This window comes from Pinus tabuliformis, chromosome 5_2 (genome assembly GCF_031772625.1).
Source record: "Pinus tabuliformis cultivar Carrire ecotype Pingquan chromosome 5_2, CPIR1, whole genome shotgun sequence".
NCBI classification, from domain to species: Eukaryota; Viridiplantae; Streptophyta; class Pinopsida; order Pinales; family Pinaceae; genus Pinus; species Pinus tabuliformis.
In genome coordinates this window covers 607,872,050-607,894,088 of record NC_142306.1, presented here as the reverse complement: position 1 = coordinate 607,894,088, position 22,039 = coordinate 607,872,050, and the positions used below count along the sequence as shown (strand labels likewise).

Sequence of the window (22,039 nt, the reverse complement as noted above, 5' to 3'; positions counted from 1 at the left end):
GGAGCATAGTAAACCAGAATGCAACAAGCATGCCTATGAGTACCAAGTAACCCTGGGTGAAAATTATGGGCACTTTGCACAGGAAACAGAAAACACCCCCACAACAGCGAAATTAAAAAGCACAACCCCAAAAGTAAAGCAGTCAATGGGTATAGAGAGGACTTGCACCAGAAGCACGGCCACACCCCCACCCATATAACCCAACACAACGAATGCTGCAAAACCCATATAAAACGAAGAAACTTCGTGCATCTGTAATAGAAAAGGCATACCAACAGGAACACGACCACTGTGACAACAGCTACAAATACAAGGGCATTCAGAAGAGCGCCCCCAAATTTCCCAACACAATGATTGCTGCAAAACCCATGTAAAAACAAAGAAACTTCATGCATCTGTAATAGAAAAGGCATACCAACAGGAACGTGACCACTGTGACAACAGCTACAAATACAAGGGCATTCAGAAGAGCGCCCCCAAATTTTTTCCAGTCTGAATCGGAGGATTGTTCATCATATATGAGAGTGGCGAAGAAAATAAAGACGATGACCAGTTAAGGAGATGATAGTGACCAGGTTCAATGCCCAACAGAACTCGCAGGTGAAAAGAAGGCAACTCAGCCGATATTTGGAAAAAGCAGTCAAAACTTCAAATCAACAGTTGAAAGTGTCTTAGCTGATCGAACGGAGCAAGGTAAAAGTGTTGACAAAGAAGTTGATCCATAGGAAGCCTATCAACCTAATTAATAGAAGAAAAACAAAAATTTATTAAGTTACTATTTATAAATATTTACATTATTGAAAAATACTTTTATCCTATAACTAACTTCCAACCTAAAAATTTGAGTTTTGGCCAACTCAATCATTAAACCTATTTCATATTTCACAACTCTCTGTGGGATACGGTGGGATCCGATGCTTATGATCTATCTGATTGTCCAATTATCCGGTAAAATTCGATGGCTGTCAACAGAACAGAGGGAAGTCAACGTTATTAGGTAAGACCAAAACTTACTTTATTTTTCACACAACTCTCTGTCGGATCCGGTGGTTACAACCTCCCCATCGCAGTAGTTTAATGAGAATGTTTTTAAAAAAATAAATAAATAAATAAATACGAAAAAAATTTACCATGGAGAAAATTTAGAAGAGATTTTTGTAAATCAAACTTTCAGTTTTTAAACTTTAAGATTTTAGATACCCAAATTTTTTTTGATGATATTGAATTCATTTCCAACGTCAAAAATATGATTCAAACATAGTCTCTACAATATGTTTTTTTTAAATTGCCCAAATTCCAACTACATTTGACAATCTAGACAATTCCTCCAGTAGCTACACTACTCCCCATCTATTTGATTGTCCCCCACCTAACTAGACTACTCCCAATCTATTTGGTTGTCCAATTATTAAGTAAAAATCGATGGTTGTCAACAGTATAATTATGTCAGAACAGAGGGCAGTCAACGTTATTTGTTAAGACCAAAACCTATTTCATATTTCAGAACTATCTGTCGGATCCGGTGGTTATGATCTATCTGATTGTCCAATTATGAGGTAAAAATAAAATGGATATATAGATGTGGAAATTTTAAAAATGCCAGTAAGTAAATAACGAGTAAAAAGGTGAAATACTCGTCAAACCAGGGGATACTGTGGTTATGATCTATCTGATTGTCCAATTATTAGGTAGAAATCGGTGGCTATCAACAGTATTATTATGTCAGAATAGAGGGCAGTCAACGTTATTAGGTAAAGACCAGACGGCAGAAACGCAAAGAAGAAAATTAATCGATGAATCATGAAAGAATAGTCGTCGCGTCGTCATGAATTGGACGGAGACCTCAGAGATAAACGCGGAGTGCAGTATTAGATGACGGAACCCATGTACTAAGATCAGCATCAACGTATTGTCAACATCCATGCATTTATTGTGGAGAGGAACTTAGGGCAAGTGAAAACAATTGATTTGTAATGTTTCCATGTACGTCTCTTTTTCGTTGAGTGTATTGTAGGTTATATATAACAGTATTCCAAGTCATTCGGATAAGTGTTTAACGGCAACCCTTATCCCGATTGCTAATTATCAGAACCTGCTTAGATGGCTGCTCGGGCCCACGTCTCTGTCTCCGGGACGGACATCGACGTCAATTACCAAAATTATTTATTTAAAAAGACTTTGCAAACTGTATGGCGCATACATGAGCATACAGCGGCCACGGTTTTGCCGAATGACCATCAACATAGCATCTTATTACCATGGTTTTACAATGGCCATCACATGGTCATCCATGGAGCATTCCGCCGTGAATTCACCATCAAAGACGCAGTCCCAGCCAAGACGCAATCCCGCCCATTTGAAATTTAAATTGTGAATACTTTACATGGCGCCTTCCCTCCGTAAATATCCAGTGCCCTTTCCCCAGTTTGTTTCTTCTAACTTTATATAGCTTGTAACTACTAGCTCACGAAATGATGGGATGTTTTTATGGCATAGGCAATTTAACAAGGTCATCGCTCCGCTGGTTAGTAAATGTAAACTCAAATGGTATTATTTTGTTAAATAATAAATTGCTTTTATTTTGTTTTAATTTGGTTGGTACTCAAATGATTTTTCTTTTCAATAATAAATTGTGTTTTTTTGTTTTGTTTTTAAAGTTTTTTATTTTCTTGTAATTATTGTTAATGGTTAATTGTGAGTTATTTTTGGTCTTTTAAGAATGGTATATCAATGTGTATAGTCTAAATTATTCATAATTTTGTCTGGAAAATAATAGAAAATCTTAACTTTTAAGATTTTTGTTAAATTTAGGATTTTGGGTGCCCCTAGAGTTTTTGATAGTGTTAAATTCATTTTTTCCATTAAAAAGAAAAAAGGATTTAAATGCTCCCACGGTGAGAATTTTTGACAAAAAATTCGTGGGATTTTGGCTAGAAATTCATTTTCTAGGAAAAATGGTGGTATTGTTAGACAACCCCATATCAATGGTTGAATTTGAAAGATTGGCTAGAAGTATGTCAATGTTTGAATTGGGAAGATTGGAGAGTTGGATAGGTTCAAGTTCAAGCTTAGATTTGCAAATAATCTCTCTTATTTGCAAATTTATATGGGTCAATTGGTTAGTCACAAAGAGTAAATTAAACTATGGAGCTTTTTTCTTTTAAATTTCAAAAAATGATATATTCATTTGTAAAATAGATTGCACACCAAAACTTACATTTACATTAGATTAATCATACATATAATTTACATGAATAATTGGTTAAGATAAGAATTCTATCTTAACCACATAATTATTTACTTGAGCAAATCTCTCAACCAAACACTAATCTTGAAATTATTTTAGTTGGACTAAATATCTTATATCCAACTAATTAACAAATACATTTAATGATGAGGGACATCAATTAATATGCACAAAACAAGTAGGAGTTAAATCTCCAAGTCTCTCCCTTAATAAGTACTTGTCTTTGATCTTCATTTCTACAAAGTCTTCATTGGCTTATTTAAACATCTTCAAAATCACATGGAGCGAACTCCATCAAGTTGTCTCATAACCCTCATAAAGGTGTAGTTGGCAAACTGGATTCCCGAGTTCCACTCTCGAATCACGGGTCTCCCGAAGTCAATCATTGAACAATATGCCAAGTTGTCGCATAACCTCACAAGAATACCACTTCCACATCTTCAACAAATGAGTGATCTTTCCCTACATCCAAAACTACCAAACTATCTGCACAACCATCCATATTGAGTTTTACACTACTCAATCTCTTAAAATAGTTCCTTCAAACACAATTAATCACCTGTTTGCAATAATTGAACTACTAGTCATTCTATGGACGAGCTCCCCACCAAGATACATAGATACCAATTGCTGTACTCGCCCGCTATGAGGGAATCCATCTAAATATGGAATATCTGTAGAGTCGGTTTTACAAAAATCAACTCTTCATCTAATTTTGAAAATTTCATCCTTGTCAATTTTACAAACAAACATATTAGTATTATTATAATACTAAGAATTTTAGCATAAAAATAATTTAATTACTTCACCACCAAAATCTTATACTTTAAAAACACTACAATGCTTGCCATTCTCATAAATTCTTCAAACACAGTCCCATGTTCTCGTAGTTCTCTACATATGAATTGTAAAGAGGATCGACATTGTCAGGCTCAAAATTAACAGTAGTTCAGGGTGGAGGTAGTGTGCTCCATGGCGAAGAGTCTCAAATTTTCTTTCTTTGCACAAGTCAACGCACTTTACCACGCATGACTCTACTATAAATTCTCCAGGCAACGTAACCATCGTAGAATCCAACTTCTCCCTGTTAAATTTCCACAGTTGCACTTTGTTTTATGTATTCAGTATTACCGCCAAACGATTGTGATCCTATATCATCCTTGACATGTTACATCACGCAAAACCTGTGGTGGCCACTAGATCTTCAACTCCCAATTTCTGTCGCAACCTATGATCTTCGGAACGCCTGATCGCATGAGCCTTCGTGCCCACAGATGGAAAATACAACTTCATGAAACAATACATAATACAAACATATTGATAGAAAGCTACTGGGATCTTCCATTAAACTTGTGTTGCAAATTTTTAGATGATGGGATCGATGCTAAGAAAGATTAATAGTAGCATACTTAATCATGTAAATGGTTTGATCTATGTCTGTAAGCTAATTAGGAGACAAGATTTGCTCATACCAACATAGCTCTAAGGATTTCCTCCACACACATGCCGAACATAAATTTACTCAACCTTTGCAGTTATAAATTGCTAGATTCTCAACAACGTTGAGTCCTCCACGCTACACCCTCTTTCTTTTGCTGTGATTTCTCCATGTCATTGAATTGACAACGATTTCTCTCGACTCGCATAACAACTTCCATGAACGAATTTGTTCAGGATCGATGTATTCGTTCTTGATGCTTACAGGGCCGCTCGTAGCCTTCTAATCTGGCCTCATGGTTGTTCCCAAAACAACACTAGGTCATGGAAGCATTACAGAAGCAGAAGCATTAAGGGAAAAATATGGTGTAGTGAATAAACAACCTTTCAGTGCTCCTCCTTTCACGCACTCTTCAGCAATGGAAAAGCATACTTGGCCACTACCACACAAAACACTAACTTATCTACTTCAGTTTAATTGCACAACAAATAACTCTCACATTTTTCTCACATATATGTGGGCTTTCCTTTAAGGAATTAACCCAAACCCAGTGGCTCGGATAGATTGCACACCAAAACTTACTTTTACATTAGATTAATCACACATAAAAATACATCAATCATTGGTTGAAGATAGAAATTCTATCTTAACCACACAATCACTTAGTTGAGCAAATCCCTCAACCAAACACTAATCTAGGAACTATTTTAGTTGGACTACATATCTTATACAAAACTAATTAACAAATACATTTAATGATGAGGAACATCAATTAATATGCACAAGACAAGTAGGAGTTAAATCTCTAAGTTATTCATAAAGTAAATATTTGTTATCAAGGTTTCTTTCATGTTTGAACAATTATGATGACTTGGAGTCCTATGAGAAAGTAGATGAATAAATACAATAACTTTGACTAGTGTTCAATTATTTTTTCTAAAACAATGACTTGTATGTAGCTTTTCCCTTTTGAATTTTGAAGAAACATACTTCATAAACTAAATACTTATGTTATTAAGGATTCTTTCACTTTCGAAATTAAATCAAACAATTATGATGACTTGGAGCCCTTCGAGAAAGTAAGTGATTGAATACAATAACTCTCACTAATGCTTAATTAAAAAAAATTAGTAGTGGTGTATCGATAACTTTTAAGGACTAATCTCGATAAAACCCAAGATCAAATGACAGTTGGTGCCACTATTCACCTCAATTTCAAGCAAGGAAAATTTTAAGGATGAAAAATTTCCTTGAAGTTTAAAAACATTGGTGAATCTCACTAATCCCTAATATGCAAACTATAAAATGTTTATTGATATATTTGTAAAATTATTCAAATTTATAATGATTTTATATATAGTCTCTATATAATGTTGGCATTTTTTAAGGTAGAATAATTTTATATTCTAAAATTTTGGCAAATCGTCTTTTATAAAAATTGGAAATTGACGAATCTTTTTTGTGGAAAAATAAAGGAAAATTAGCCCACTGGGCAAACATTATCCCCTAAATTTTTTCATGATTTCAAGATATTGAAGGATTCACCTCAATTTTAATTCCTGCTCATTAGACGTTTTTTTTGTCAACATCCATACAAACTAGCATGTCTATGGTGGAGCGGGGATTAAACCCACTAGCATCCACTCAAGTTATTGCCCTTTGATTACTAGTGTTCAATTTATTAGCAAAAGTCAATGTCTAGTTTAGAACAATATATTTAAAGTGTTAAAAGTTGGGACGGGATTGGCTTACATAACCCAAACTACTTTGCCTTTGTCTAATCCACCATTCAACTAGCCATGGAAATACTTTGGTCAATAATTTTATTAATAAATTAAGTTTTTATTAATTAAAAAAATAATATATATATATATATATATATATTTTCAATAATGGGAAAGTATCATAACTCAGTTACCAAACCATCAGTGGGGACAACCATCACCCGTTGCTATCCAAGAATGCAGGTTGACTCATCATTGTTACCATCACTAGTTGATATCCAAGAATGTAAGTCGACTCATCACTAGTATTCAAGGAAACTAGGTTACAATTAGTGTGGTCTAATGATACAGGCTTTCACTCATACCAGATGCCTCTGAGTCTTAGTTCGTTAATCTGTTTCATTATTGTAGTATGTAATACTTTATTTTAATTTTAATGTGCATAAAAATTTTAAAAAAATATTTTTTAATTTAATTTATCTATTTTATATTTTTTACAAATTATATTCATTTTATTAATTTCAATTAAAATAAATACTTTGATTTTGTATATTCATATATATATATATATATATATATATATATATATATATATATATATATATATATATATTGTAAGCTTTGTAGGACTCTCCGATTTTCCAGTTTTACATGTCCATTATTCACCCTGCTATGGGGGAGGGTAGCACAAGATTCGAAACCAAGATCTTTGGTTCGGTGAGACTTCATGAGCTACCCTAGGCGAACATTAAAAAAATAATTATAAAATAATATCATGTGTTTTTATATTTTAATTAAATGTAAAATTTAATGATAATTTTTTAATAAAATATAAAAACTTATTATATTTTATTAATTTTAAAAAATGAAAATTGTATTATAAAGGTGAGAAACTTCTCCATCCCAAAATGTTTTGGGAATAGACCAATGTCGGATTTCACTTTGAAGCTCATGGGAATTAATTATTATCTTGGCAATGTTCATTTTCTTCTTCGTACTAGTCAAGGCAGAAAAATAATTCTGATTTTCAAGATTGGAGTTGATCACCTCCTTATAATACCTTATCTCCCTTCAATTAGTAATATTAAAATAAAAGCGTACTAAATACAAATGTATTAAAACATAAAAATAATAATAACACTATTTTTTATAATTATGAATATAATTCGCATCTTTTTAAATCAACTTAAATTCATTTTAACTTTTAATTTACAACATATTTATTAAAAGTAAATAAAATTAAAAATTAAAAAATTAAAGATTGATTATATAAATATTTGATAAATTTGAATTAAATATATTTATTTGAGTTTATATTCACCAAATTAATTTAACATAAATAATTTAATTTGAATTATAAAATCAATAATATTATATTATAATTTAGGAAATATTAATAAGGGGTCTTATACACCAATTTGGTGTCTGGCTTGGTCGTGACTTTAATATTACATAATAATAATTAAAAAATATAAGAAAATATATTTATTTAAATATTTGATCAATTATATTTAAACATATTTATTTGAGTTGATATATTTTTAAAAAATGAACTTAAGGGAAGTAGTTCATTTTAAATTATAAAATAACTAAAATTAATGGATTGGATAATTTTCATTCTATCATTATAAAAATAAATAAAAATGAAATGAATTATTTTAAATTGTATCAAAATTAATATACTTCAGTAAAATATTCATGAAAAATATTTTGTGTCATACAATTCAATTTGAGATGCCCATGAAAATGAGTGTTATGTGTGAAGAGGTTCTAGGTTCAAATCCCCAACTTTACATGTGCCTACTGAAGGCGCATACATAGACACCTAGAGGTTATAGTGGTAGTAGTTGTATGTAAGCACCTAGATATTATAGTGGTAGTAATTGGAATCGACCTCCTGAGTATGAGACTAGCCCAGTGGCCTATTCCTCTAAATACCAACAAAAAAAACAAACACATTCTTGAAAGTTTAAATAGCAACCAAACAAATTTTGAATAATAATAATTAAAAAACTACACAACCAAATTTATTAATTTGCAAAAAAAACATATAAAAAATACAACGAATATAAATATATCACATTTTCAAAAAAACATTAAAAATAAAATATAAAGCTTTAATATTACATTATTTTGCGTTAAATTAGTTTATTAATGAATAATTACTAGCACAACCACATTAATTAATGTGGTTGATAAATGTTGATTGTCCATACCAAACACATATATCAATTATTAATAATTTTAAGAATTAAATTTATTGTCAGTAATATTAATATAAATATAAGAACCATATTAATAATAATTAATATTATATTATTACTATTATATTGATGATGATGGTGGTGGTTAACATCCACTGAGACCAAATTGGTCTATCGGATCTATAATTTTCTTAGCTCTTAATTGTTTGGCTTCCCGTCTTTCTTGGCGAGATTGGTGTTGTAGCTTTCTTTTTTTTCTCTACGGTCTTCCTACTTCCTTTATCTTGCATCTCCTTAATCTCTTCTGGTTCTTGGGACATTGGTGTCTTAGCCTCGTGATCTGTTGTGTTCGTCCTTTTGAAGATGGTTGGAGAAGAAGTTTGGTCTGGGAGATCTGCTTTGCTATTAAATGAAGATTTATTTTGTGCGGTATTCAAATCCTCATAACTGTTGATGCTTGAGAGGTTGTCGAGTTCACTTTTTTGCTGTTGGGCGGGGCTTTCCCCCTGCTTGTCTTGAGAGTTGTTTCTTTCTTGCCCGATTTCTTGCGATTCATAGTTTTCTGGAGAGTATTCTTCCTTGATGATAGTGTAATGTTCTTTTTGTGCTCCTTCCCACCATGTCGATCTGTGGTGATTCTTTCTAGCATAATTTTTTTGGGAGGCTTTTGGGCAATTTTTGGCTAGATGGCTTGTCTCAAAGCAGGATCGACATCTGAAGAGGATGCTTTCATAATCGAGTTTCTGGTTCCACACATAGCCTTTACTTGTTAGGTTTATTTCAGCTGGGAATCCAGCGTTGAAGTGCATTTCCACACAGATGCATGCATAGGTGGTTCTGGCATATTCCTCTGTTTATGGGCACTTGCAGTAAAATTTACCAATTGCATTTCCAATGACTTTTAGCAAGGAGAAATTCCAGAGATGCAAGGGTAGGTTTGGCAATCTCACCCAAACTGGTGCTGAGGTTATGAATGTTGTTGAGGGATCGAATGATGGGTTCCATGGCTTCATGAATAGGCCTGAGTTTTCCCAAAACCAAGGGCTGGAATATAGAATACATTGTCTGCTTTCAGGGTTTTCAAAATCTACTATAAAGAAATCCATAGCACAGGGGTAGATATTAATTTCATCAGAAATGACAGGCTTCCATACCTACAAGATCCAACTGTGGAGAACTATCAACCACAGCCAAAAACCATTTGGGGCTTCACTAACGATATGGTCGAAGCTTGCCCCCCAGAGGCGGATGGAACTGAGCCAGCAACTATCTTTGCGAAGCTGGGAGCCATCTGGATTAGGGCCAGTTGATGATTCCCAAGCTTATGTATGCCCCTGCAGAAGAATGAAAAAGCCTGGCTAGCTACAGATTTGAAATTTTACTCTATTACAGGGCTGTCCGAGAGTCGAAATAAGCTCCAGAATGCAATCTGCACTTCTTCAAGAAGACAGCTAGTGATTTGTAGATGATCGAACTCTTCGAAAATCAGTCCCAGATCTGCGGCATTTATTCTAGGAAATTCGAACCTGTTTCTAATCTCCGTCTATGCTCAGTAAATGGTCGTACTTCTGTTCATGCGCTGTTCGGTGACCACAGAGAGGCTCTGTCCACACTTTAACTGCAGAATATTAGTGAGAAGCTGACGTTAACCCCAGAACTACTCTACCATACTTCAATTTAGTTTCTATACACTACAGGAAAGCTGCGCAAGGGTTTGATCACTGAAACAGATAATTAGCCTCAGTCTTAAACTTCGCTCTGTTTAGAACCCGCCTCAGGAAGAATCCGCTCAGATTTTGACCAGATTCGCTCTGTCCAGAATTAATCTCAGAAGGAATCCCAAGGATCTGAAGAGTGCTTGCAAACAAAGGTTGAAGTATCAGCGTAGATAAAACACGTATTCAGAACCCTAGCAAGCACCTGATCTGGAAGATGTGAGGGCTCCAAGTTCGATCTTAAACAAATCAAATGCAGGCTGAGAAGGGTGCGAACAAGCTATAAAAGAGAGCACGCCAACACACCCAAAGTCCACATAGGAGAACTCTACAAATCGTAGGAGAGGTCTCGATGGTCACTCGCTGAGATGGTCTCGATGCTCTTTGCCGAAGGAAGAAGCCAGGACTCGAGTGCGGACCCGCTAGACTTTTGTGAGCGGGAACAAGAATGCGGGAAGAAGCTGCGGAAGAATGCAAGAAGAATGATAATAATAATAATTATATTATTACTATTGTATTAAATAATAATAATTAAAAATAATAATAATAATAATAAATAAATAAAGATAATACTAACACTTACAATAATAATCATTTAAGAAATAATAATGAAGGAAATTCAACTTTAAACACTCTACAAGAACATAGTTATTAAACATTAGCCTCTTCAAAAATGCACCAAGACCGATGACAAAATTTTCTCCAATTCAAATCAACAAGATAATGATCATGACCATTCACACTTTTCAACCAATCCCTTCTCACATTGTCTTGCATTTTTGCATAACGTTGAAAAGAAAAAGGCGGTGAAATCTGCAAACCATCTATTGATTTCACTCTTGATATAGTTGTAAATGTCAGAGGAATAATATTAAACCCAAGGTATAAAAACCCTAAGATAAATAATATAAACCCTAAGATAAATAATATAAACCCTAAAATAAATATGCTTGACCATGGTTTACTGTCATTGATTTTCATACTGAGATGATATTTGTCACAATGTGACATTGGACAATGGTTGACCATAGTTAACCATGATTGATTTTCATATTGAGACAATATTTGGCACATTGTGACATTGGACCATCATTGACCATGGATGACCATGATTGTAAACCCAAGCGATTTACATTAAACCATAGGATTAATATTATAAACCCTATGAATAATATTATACCCTAGGAATATGAACCAAATAAACCCAAGGGATTGATATTATAAACCGAAGGTAATAATAATCCCAAGGGATTAACTCTAAAACCCGAAGGTATTATAGACCCAAGGGACTAATATTATAAATTCAAGGTATATAAACCCTAAAGGGATTGATATTATAAACCCAAGAGATTAATACTAAAAACCCAAGGGATTAAAGACCTAACATATTGATAATATAAACCCAAGGGATAAATATTATAAACCCATAAACCCTAAGATAAATATTATAAACCCTAAGATAAATAATTGTCACAATACGACATTGGAATATGGTTGACCACGATTGATTTTCATATTTGAGACAATGTTTGTCGCAATGCGACGTTGGAAAATGGTTGACCATCGTTGACCATGGTTGATGTCCATATTGAGACAATATGTGTCACTATGCGATGTTGGACCATGGCTGACCATGGTTGTCACAATGTGACATTGGACTAAGAAGCAGTCTTTGTCACAATGTGACCATGGTTGAGCATGGTTGAGCCTGATTAACCATGTTTGACCATGGTTGAGACAATCTTTATCACAATGCCACGTTGGAACATGGTTGACCATGGTTGATTTTCATATTGAAACAATGATTATCACAATGTGACATTGGTTTATTTTAATATTGAGAAAATCTTTATCGCAATGTGACATTGGACCATGGTCGACCATGCTTATAAACCCAATGGATTTATAAAAACTAAAGATCAATATTATAAACCCTATGAATAATATTATACCCTAGGAATAAGAAATCTTAGTTTAATAAACCCTATAAATTATTATTTTATAGACTTTTTTTACTGAAAAATAAAATAAAATAATAATAATAATAATAATAATAATAATAATAAATGGTGCAAGATCTAAAAAACAAATGAATAATAGATAATGATTTTTTCAAAAATAAATTCATACAAAATAAAATGAAATGAAATAAACATTTGTAAATTCATAAATTCATTTACTATAATCTCATTTGAATATATTAAATTTAAAAAATATATCATGTAAAACATTATTGATGGAATTTTAAATCTATAAACTTACAATTTTTTAATGTATGATATATTTCAAAAATTGATAATTAAATGATAAAAAAAAACAAATTTTATATTTTTACTTCATCTATTTTACTTATAATCAATTTACAATATAATAAGGCATTTCAAAAAAAACAAAAAAAAATTCAAAACATCAACCATAGTTTCTAAATTTCATAATTTATTAATCATGGAGGAACTTCTCATGGAACTTATTAATATAAACAATGTACTTCATAAGTAAAATATTTCAATGCCATATTATGTAAAATATTTCAATGTCAACTATTATCTACAATGTAAAGAAGTAAATTTTCATGGTTAAAACATTTTAAAGCATTTCAAGTAATTTTATTATTTTATATTTGTGCTATATTTTTTTGTCAATTTTATCTTTGAGATGCAAACATTTCTTTTTCAATTTTTTTTTTTTTTAAATTACACAAAAATAAATTATATCACTCTAAAAACTTCTTAGATTTGTGATTAAAATAGATCAATACTGATCTTTAAAGAAAAACTAATAAAAATGATTGCTAATTAATTTTAGAGCACAAATTCATTCATGCTTCCTTACCTAATTCTACACTAATCCTACACTAAAAACCTAGGACAAACCAAATTCATAGTTGAGCTACTTGTATACATTTGTATTTGGAAAGTAAAGCAATCTTCCATAGAACAGTCCTTCAAATCATTAACATCTAAACCACACTAAGATACTAAATTTATAGCGGACACATAATTGATCTCGTGGAGATTCGTGGCATAAGCAAGTGAAACCTTGTACTCCTCATTTGTGCGGCGACATATTCCTCTCGAGAGTCAAGGTCCCCTAACTCAACCCCGTGATCCAATATGAAATGCCCAAACTTCTCATAGAGGTTGTCTACGTTAAATTCACCACTGTCAGACACCTTTGGCAGCATACAAATATATGTATGTTCAAATATTGGTAAAGGAGACACACAAGTAAGTTTTTGCCACGATTATAGGAAAATACCTTGTTATATATGGTATGGAAAACTTTGTTATTAATCGAAGAAGACGTAGCATTCACAACTTGTAGCCCACATTCTTCTAGTGTGAGCAGAAGATTGGAGTAGACAATATGATCTTCGAACACATTGAGGGACATATTAACGCCAGAATGGATGGAATTTATTTGCACCATAGTGAAGACATAGGAAAATAGCTTATTATATATTTTCTTATATATAAATTAATGTTATAAATAATAATGAGGAACTTATTAGAATTGGAATAATCTCCAATATTTAGGAAATTGGTGGGTGGGGAGCCACGTGGCATGAATCTAATTTTTTTTATTAAAAGTAATGGACTATTTTGCTAAATAAAAATTTCTTATATATAAATGAATGTTATAAATAATAATGAAGAACTTATTAGCATTGGAATAATCTCAGCATGGAGGAACTTATTAGAATTGGAATAATCTCAAATCCTTAGGAAATTGGTGGGTGGGGAGCCATGTGGCACAAATCTATTTTTTTAAATTTATTAAAAGTAATGGACCATTTTGCTAAATAAAATTTGCTTATATATAAATGAATGTTATAAATAATATTGAGGAACTTATTAGAATTGGAATAATCTCAACATGGAGGAACTTATTAGAATTGGAATAATCTCAAATCCCTAAGAAATTGGTCAGTGGGGAGCCACGTGGCACGAATCTAATTTTTTAAATTTATTAAAAGTAATGGACCATTTTGCTAAATAAAATTTGTTTATATATAAATTAATGTTATAAATAATAATGAGGAACTTATTAGAATTGGAATAATCTCAACATAGAAGAACTTATTAGAATTGGAATAATCTCAACATGAATGGAACTTATTAGAATTGGAATAATCTCAAATCCCTAGGAAAGTGGCTTATATATAAATGAATGTTATAAATAATCATGAGGAATTTATTAGAATTGGAATAATCTCAAATCCCTAGGAAATTGGTGGGTGGGGAGTCATTTGGCATGAATCTAATCTTTTAAATTTATTAAAAGTAATTGACCATTTTGCTCAATAAAATTTTCTTATATATAAATGAATGTTATAAATAATAATGAGGAACTTATTAGAATTGGAATAATCTCAACATGAATGGAACTTGCTAGAATTGGAATAATCTCAACATGAATGGAACTTGTTAGAATTGGAATAATATCAAATCCCTAGGAAATTGGTGGGTGGGGAGCCACGTGACATGAATCTAATTTTTTAAATTTATTAAACATAATTGACCATTTTGCTAAATAAAATTTTCTTATATATAAATGAATGTTATAAATAATAATGAGGAACTTATTAGAATTAGAATAATCTCAACATGGAGGAACTTATTAGAATTGGAATAATCTCAAATCCCTAGGAAATTTGTGGGTGGGGAGCCACGTGGCACAAATATAATTTTTTTAATTTATTAAAAGTAATGGACCATTTTTCTAAATAAAATTTTCTTATATATAAATGAATGTTATAAATAATAATGAGGAACTTATTATAATTGAAATAATATCAACATGGAGGAACTTATTAGAATTGGAATAATCTCAAATTCCTAGGAAATTGGTGGGTGGGGAGCTAGGTGGCACGAATATAATTTTTTAAATTTATTAAAGTCAATCCAACCTAACAAACTTTGTAATACATTAAAACCATTAATAAACATTAAGAAGAAGCATATATTGAGCATATTTCCTTGAGAATCAATCTAGGCCCTCAATTAAAAAAACAAAAAATCAACAAATCTCCTTCCATCTAAAATTCATATATATATACCTATCGACCAATTAAAAAATTATAAAAACAAAATAATACACTTGAATTTGGATAAAATTTGAAAAATTTTATCCATACAAATTTAATAATATTATTTGTTATTATTTCCTTATCCTTTGAATGGTTCGATTTTTTTACTATTAAGTTTTGAACTTTGAATTGTTAAAGTTTTTCTATTATTAATTTTTGACTTTTCAATGGTTAGAGTTTTTTTACTATTAAGTTTTTATGTGTAATATTAGATATAGAAAGTCATTTTTATTGAAAATAAAGATACAAAATTAAAGTGAGAATAGTAATGCAAATAATACTGAAATAATATTTAATTAGAATGAAAACTAATGAAAATAACAATTTTTGGGTTAGATAAATTCCGAAAATGAAAATTTTTGGATTATATAAATTTCTTCATGAACATCATATCCACTTTTCATTATCTCATCTCTTACAAGTTACACAATTCTTTTGTAGTATGTAGGTTACTTCAAACTAATGCTTCTCTCTTGTGACACTAGTTGTAATGGAAATCCATAAAAAAAAAATATAAAAAAATAATTAGTTGACCGAATTACATGCTTAAGTTATTAGAGGATGGTGTAAAAATATGAAAATAATAAGAATTGGGTGAGTTTTAATTATACGAGTTGTCTTTAGTGTAACTTTTTGGAAGATTTTCTGATGGGTTTTTCCGGTTCTCTAAAATCCAGTAGGAATGATTGAAATTACAAACTTGATGGGTAATCCTTGCATAATGGAAGTGCCTTAGAGGTGTGGGTGATGAATCCATATACACAATCAAAAAACCAGTTTAAATAACACAAATCAAAATTCACCTCAAAAGTTTCCGCGGAAGTCCAAAAAGTCACACTAAAGACAACTCCTTAATAATAGACAACTTTAGTTCATAGAAAATTAGTAAAATAAAATTTTATATTTTTCTAATAATAATTATTTATTTTCCCTCTAAAATAAATGCATATGTTCATGTTAAGACATTTGTTTAGTATACAAATGATGTAGACACTTGAATTAAGTTTGTATAAATGTAGGTGTAAATGCACCACTACCTTCCATACTTTTCAATATTAATTTTACATTTTGAAAAATTAATAAAGTCATTGATGTCTTGAAATTAAGAAGTCTAGTGTTAAGATCAAGTTGGAGAGCCTTAACATTATATTATAATATAAAATATATATATATATATATATATATATATATATATATATATATATATATATATATATATTAAGTGTGTAAATAAATGTTTGTAGTTATGCATCATATAATTTTATACTTTTTATTTTGTGAATGGGAAAGGAAATAAAAATTTGTGGGAGAAATAAAAGAAGACATGTATTTAAAAAATCATGATATATGTACAATAAAAATCATTAAACAATACAAAGCAATATTCTTTCCTTAAATAATGTATATTTTTAAAATCTAGATGTGATTTAGTTATTGAATTTTTGGATAATATTTAATATGACACTGAAAACAAGTAAGAATAGGGGAGTTGGAAAAATGGATGTGTGTTTATTTATGTAGGTTGATCTAATAGATTTGTTAGTCTGAAGATAAACCAAAGAAGCCGACTCATCAACATGTAGAGGAGAATACGTAATTCCACCAATTATTTTTGAATATATATTCCTATTTACATAAGTTCATAACCATGCATAGTGAAGGTCCGTAGGCCTATCACCTTTATGTAAAGCTACCAAATGGTACCTAAAATACCAGTAAAGGTCAAGGACACTAGAGATAATGCATGTTTCATTGTTAGACACCTTGATGATGGTGCCTAAATCCTACAATGCTCATTTTATTATGTAATTCTCTTGTTTTCCTCTTCAGCCATCGTTTAGGCCCCTAGACCCCTCACCATTACCCAAAATCAATTAATGGTAGCCACTTCCCACTTAAAGGCCAAAGATCTCATCGAAAGTTCCTATGTGGTGTTTCAATTCATCTTTCATCATGCTTAAGCCTTAAAAGCTTTGATAAATTCCTAAGGCCCTTTTTTATGCTTCCCTAACCATTTCCAAGATACAAATACCTGTCATTGTTACTAAAAGAATCATAATGTCCCATGTTAAACCACTCATTGTCAAAATATTTCTAAAAGATGTATTATTTTATCAATTACAATAGTTTTCCATGGTGATTGAGACTAGGAAGTATCATTTTGGGCATAAGGTAGTTATTGTCAACTCATAACCTTGGTTAGAACTATACACTCATTCCTAGGGTGCAACTAACCTAATCATGGTGTCCATTAGAAACTTGGAAGAAACTAGTAACTAACAAAGGTATAATGTGGTGGTTCAAGGAATTTTTGTGGTGGTTCACTAGAAAAATAGAGTTGAGACCCATCAATGATGCTTAAGTCTAGTGCATTAATCAACTCAAATGTGAAAGAATCCCTATAGAGAGCTTAAGTCAATGTTTCTAGGTGTTGTTTATGGTGCTCAATCTCAAGAAGGTTTACTTAGGGGTTAAGCTCACTAGTTCCCACTTGACCAAGATTATACATTAGTATGCATTTCCACTACAAAAAGGCCAACTTGTGGTGCTTATATCCCACTCAAAGGTGAGAGAACCCTAAAATGTTCCTACATCTTGGTTTTTTATTTCCATTTTTTTTTTAGCCTAACATATTTTTATTCAATACCCCTATAGCCATTCAAATAAACATCTCAAGACTAATGGGTATATAAAGAAGTTCCCTTCCGTCTAAATACATTGGAGCCCCACTTGTAAGAAATCCTCTCAGAATAAAAGTTTGGGAAGAGCTCATGCAAAGTATGGAGAAAAAATTATCTTGTTGGACCTTTGGAACACTCAACCTTGTTATTAGACTTAACTTTCTTAAATAAATTTTGTAAGCCATCCCTATGTACCTATTCTTAGCCTTGGAAGCCCCTATAGCCATTTTGGAAAAAATAAGAAACATACAGAGATCCTTCATTTATGTTGCCTTTTATGGCCATAAGTATAGCATAATTTAACAATGATTATTGTTCATTTTACCAATAACCTAGCTAGGGTTTGTGATTATCTTACAAAAACAATGGTAATACTAACAAAATGAAATGGTGTAGACTTTCAGATAATCATTTGTACCTGTAGAGTTATGACCCTACTCTCATAATTTTAAATAAACAAGAACCTATTGAAAAACAATTGCAAGAAAAATACTATATATCTAAATTGTAGAAACCCTAAAGGAATCCTTGTGATAGTTTGAGAACCCTTTATGGTAGGGTTTCAAGAAAAAAATTAAATAACTAAAAAGAAGTGGTTCAAGGCCAAAGTTTTTTTGGATAATCAAACAATGACCAAATCAAATATGTGACTAGACAAAATCAAATACCCAATTGATAAAATGACACCAAATGTGAAATATAACATTATATCAAGTACGATATTAGGGTTTCTAAATTAATAACTATAAAATTCATGGTCATAATTTTTATTTGATCTAGATTAAGGAAAAAACTATATTGCCAGAAATATCTCAACGAGTCGGACACAATGGTCACATTAGTTTTAGATTCAAGGAATGAGAAGTTGAGGAATTTTGTGACCCCATTTCCATGAGATAACTATGAAGGTCAAGTTAAAAGTAAGTAACACCTTCCACAGAGCTGGTTTAGTCTAAGTGGTGGAAGGGAGTGTTACAATTTATAATGTGGGAAATATGGAAGGAACAGAAGAATCTTCAAATATTAGTCAATAAATCTATAAACTATTTGGAGCTCCACAATGGGAAGGGTAAGAGAAACAATCTTCACATCCCTTTGGTCTGCATAAGATTAGGAATGTGATTCCAAGGAATCACACATTCTCACACTTTTGGGGCTCAACAAATCCTTTACAAATTTTCAATCTCCACAACCCTATCCCATTCCCTCAAGTCCTAATAAATGGCAACCACCTCATATTGGCTTCTTAAAATTAAATTTTTATGGGGCCTCTAGGAGTAATTTTGGACTTGCTAGTTTTGGAGGGGTATTTAGAGATTATCATGGACAATTTATTCTCATTTATGTAAGAAATCTAGGGAATGACACTAGTAATGTGGCGAAACTCTCATCCCTATGGTAAGGCTTAATAATATCCAAGTGTCTTGATTATAAAAAGATGATAACTGAAGGGGGTTTTAAAACTCATGTCCTAATGATAAGAAAACTACAAAATCCTCCCTGCGAGGTCACTAATAGCTGGAGACTAATAGAAATCCTAATGAGAATTGAATTCCTATTAAAAGTAATAATATGTCTTGTACTATTACATATACGAAGAACTAGAAATAAGTTGACAGATAAACTGGTCAATGAGAGTATGCACTACAAAGAAGATGTGTTAGAAAAAAATTGGCTCCATCCTCTTCTCGATGTGCTAAGAACAATATGAAAAGAAATTGTAGAAATGGACAAAGCTCCCCAAAGTGGGCACACATCTGGTGGGGCGACCTCCTCGCATTGACATGATGGCCATCTATTTAATATTGGTGGTAGACCACCCATCAATTTGTTCTCTGCATGACTTAGCATACAACTACACCTGTGTGGTAACATGGTTAGTTCATGGGAGGGCACTTTGATGATAGACTTCATTGCATGGGAGTTCAATGAAGGACAATTCATTATGAATTCTAAAAATAGGAGCACCCAGGTAGTAATTATGGTGATTAATAGGAAGGCAATAGCATATCATGACACAATATGGAGTAATGGAGATAAAAGTGGGAGGGTTGAAGCTCTCGTTGCAGTTTATTATGTTCCATGCCATTGTTTCTCATGCGAAATCCTAGCCTTTTACAGTCTTTTTATTTTCAAAGATTATAGTTTTGAAAGGAAGGAAAGTCAATATCAATCTTGTAATAGAATTGTCGTTGCATGCAAGATTGATGATAGTTTGCAACTAGAAAATACTCAGTCTAGGGTGCACTACCACTAGTTCATTGTAAAATTGGCGAAGGAGTCTCAAGTTTGTTGTTATTGTAATTATTGTTCTACATATCCCTTTAGTTGTAGACATTTTTCTATTAGTGTTCTATAGGAGTTGTGGATTAATCATCTTCTAGATATTTATCCCCTCTTTAGGACTTCTAATTCTAGGAGGTGTGTTTTTTATGAATTCAATTTGAGCTTTTTTGCCTCCCATTTTACCGCCTACCTCCAATGCTTTTGTTTTTCAGGACTGCCCCGATCATTGAAGGTTCTAACCCTGTACAAAAATTACCTACAAACAAATTCTTTAAAAAGAAAGCAAAAAATGTAATGGCAATAATAGAAAATATACACAGAGATTTTTCTCATGGAACCACAAACTAGAAAAATTGGATTAATTTTTCCTTATATTCCTCTTAATGCTATAATGTGTTATATGCATGCAAAAGAATTCATAAACCCCCAATCCAATAGCCCTAGATTAGAACATAACCGTATTTCCCTTAGTCAGATCTAGAAAATACTATGGGCAAAACCATCATGAGTAAAACCATGCACACAACTATGGGTGGGTCTCCCTACCATGCTTGGGTTCACCCAAAGAAAAAAATAGGGCATTGGCTTGAACCTCGTGCACGGGGGCTATTTCCTCCCATGCAAATCCCCTAGCAAGAGGGGTTGTAGTCGCCCCACCATGCCCAACACAACGTAACAACAAATGGAACTAGTCGTGCAAAGAATATAACACATACCCAACACTCATAGTTAAGCTAGGATATCCTTCTCTAGTCTCCTATTCACCCTCCCTATCCCCCTCTTGGATTTCCTATTATCTCTGTTTTTCCTCTCCTCACTATCTAAACTTTGTCTTTGATTTCCCCTTCCATCCCTAAGATGCTAAACTCAATTCATCCTTCCTTGGTGTCCCTAGGTCATGGCAAGATGTTGTCTCTCCTCTACTCACCATGGAGGTAGAAGACCACAACCTGACCCCTCCCTTACGCCTAACCTTGCTTTCCCCCCTATTGGCCAAACCCAAGCCTAATCAATAACTCAAGCTGCTATGACCCAATATAAAGAAATTATCCTTGAAGTTGTCCAAAAAATATCTCTGATGTGGAAGAACACCCTTAAGAAGCCAAAAGGTTTATTCTAGATAGGAAAGTGGGTAGTGAAACCAATGAATGGATACATGATGTGGGAAACTCTACCAGAGCATGCACCTCATCTGACATGTAAACCATTAATCTTTACTAGCATACTAAAACTCCCATAGAAAGAGTTCTTACTGATAGAGAGTGACCATTTATATGATAGAATTAATGGAAAAGGTGGATAAACTCAACAAGGAGGTATCATTTAAGATTGTATAACTACATTGTTTAATTATTCTAAATTTTAGTTTTTTTTTTTTAATAATTTAATTATGTTAAAAATAGATAATTTGGTAAGGTTGTAATTTTTCCCAATTATTTATAATATGTTTTTAACCATAAAAATAGATTTAGTATTATGTTTTTAACCATAAAAATAGATTTAGTATTGTTTAAAAAATATTAAATTTTTAAGTTATAAATAATACTGTAAAAAAATTGAATCATTTAGATTCTAAATTTATAAATCAATTAAATTTTACAAATGACAAATTTCAAATATCTATAAAATTTCAAATAAAAAAAAAAATTAAGGAA

The 22,039-nt window shown here is 31.9% G+C and overlaps 1 protein-coding gene across 1 annotated transcript in view; it reads right to left on the bottom strand.

Annotated features, from left to right (window-relative positions):
- Nucleotides 1-63: 63 nt before the first annotated feature.
- Nucleotides 64-22,039, bottom strand: part of LOC149160480 (uncharacterized) — a 65,174-nt gene continuing 43,198 nt past the window's right edge. Inside the window, exon 5 of the mRNA XM_089434622.1 lies at nucleotides 64-301. Coding sequence (XP_089290748.1) covers nucleotides 64-301 — 238 coding nt within the window. The remainder of the gene's footprint in view (nucleotides 302-22,039) is intronic.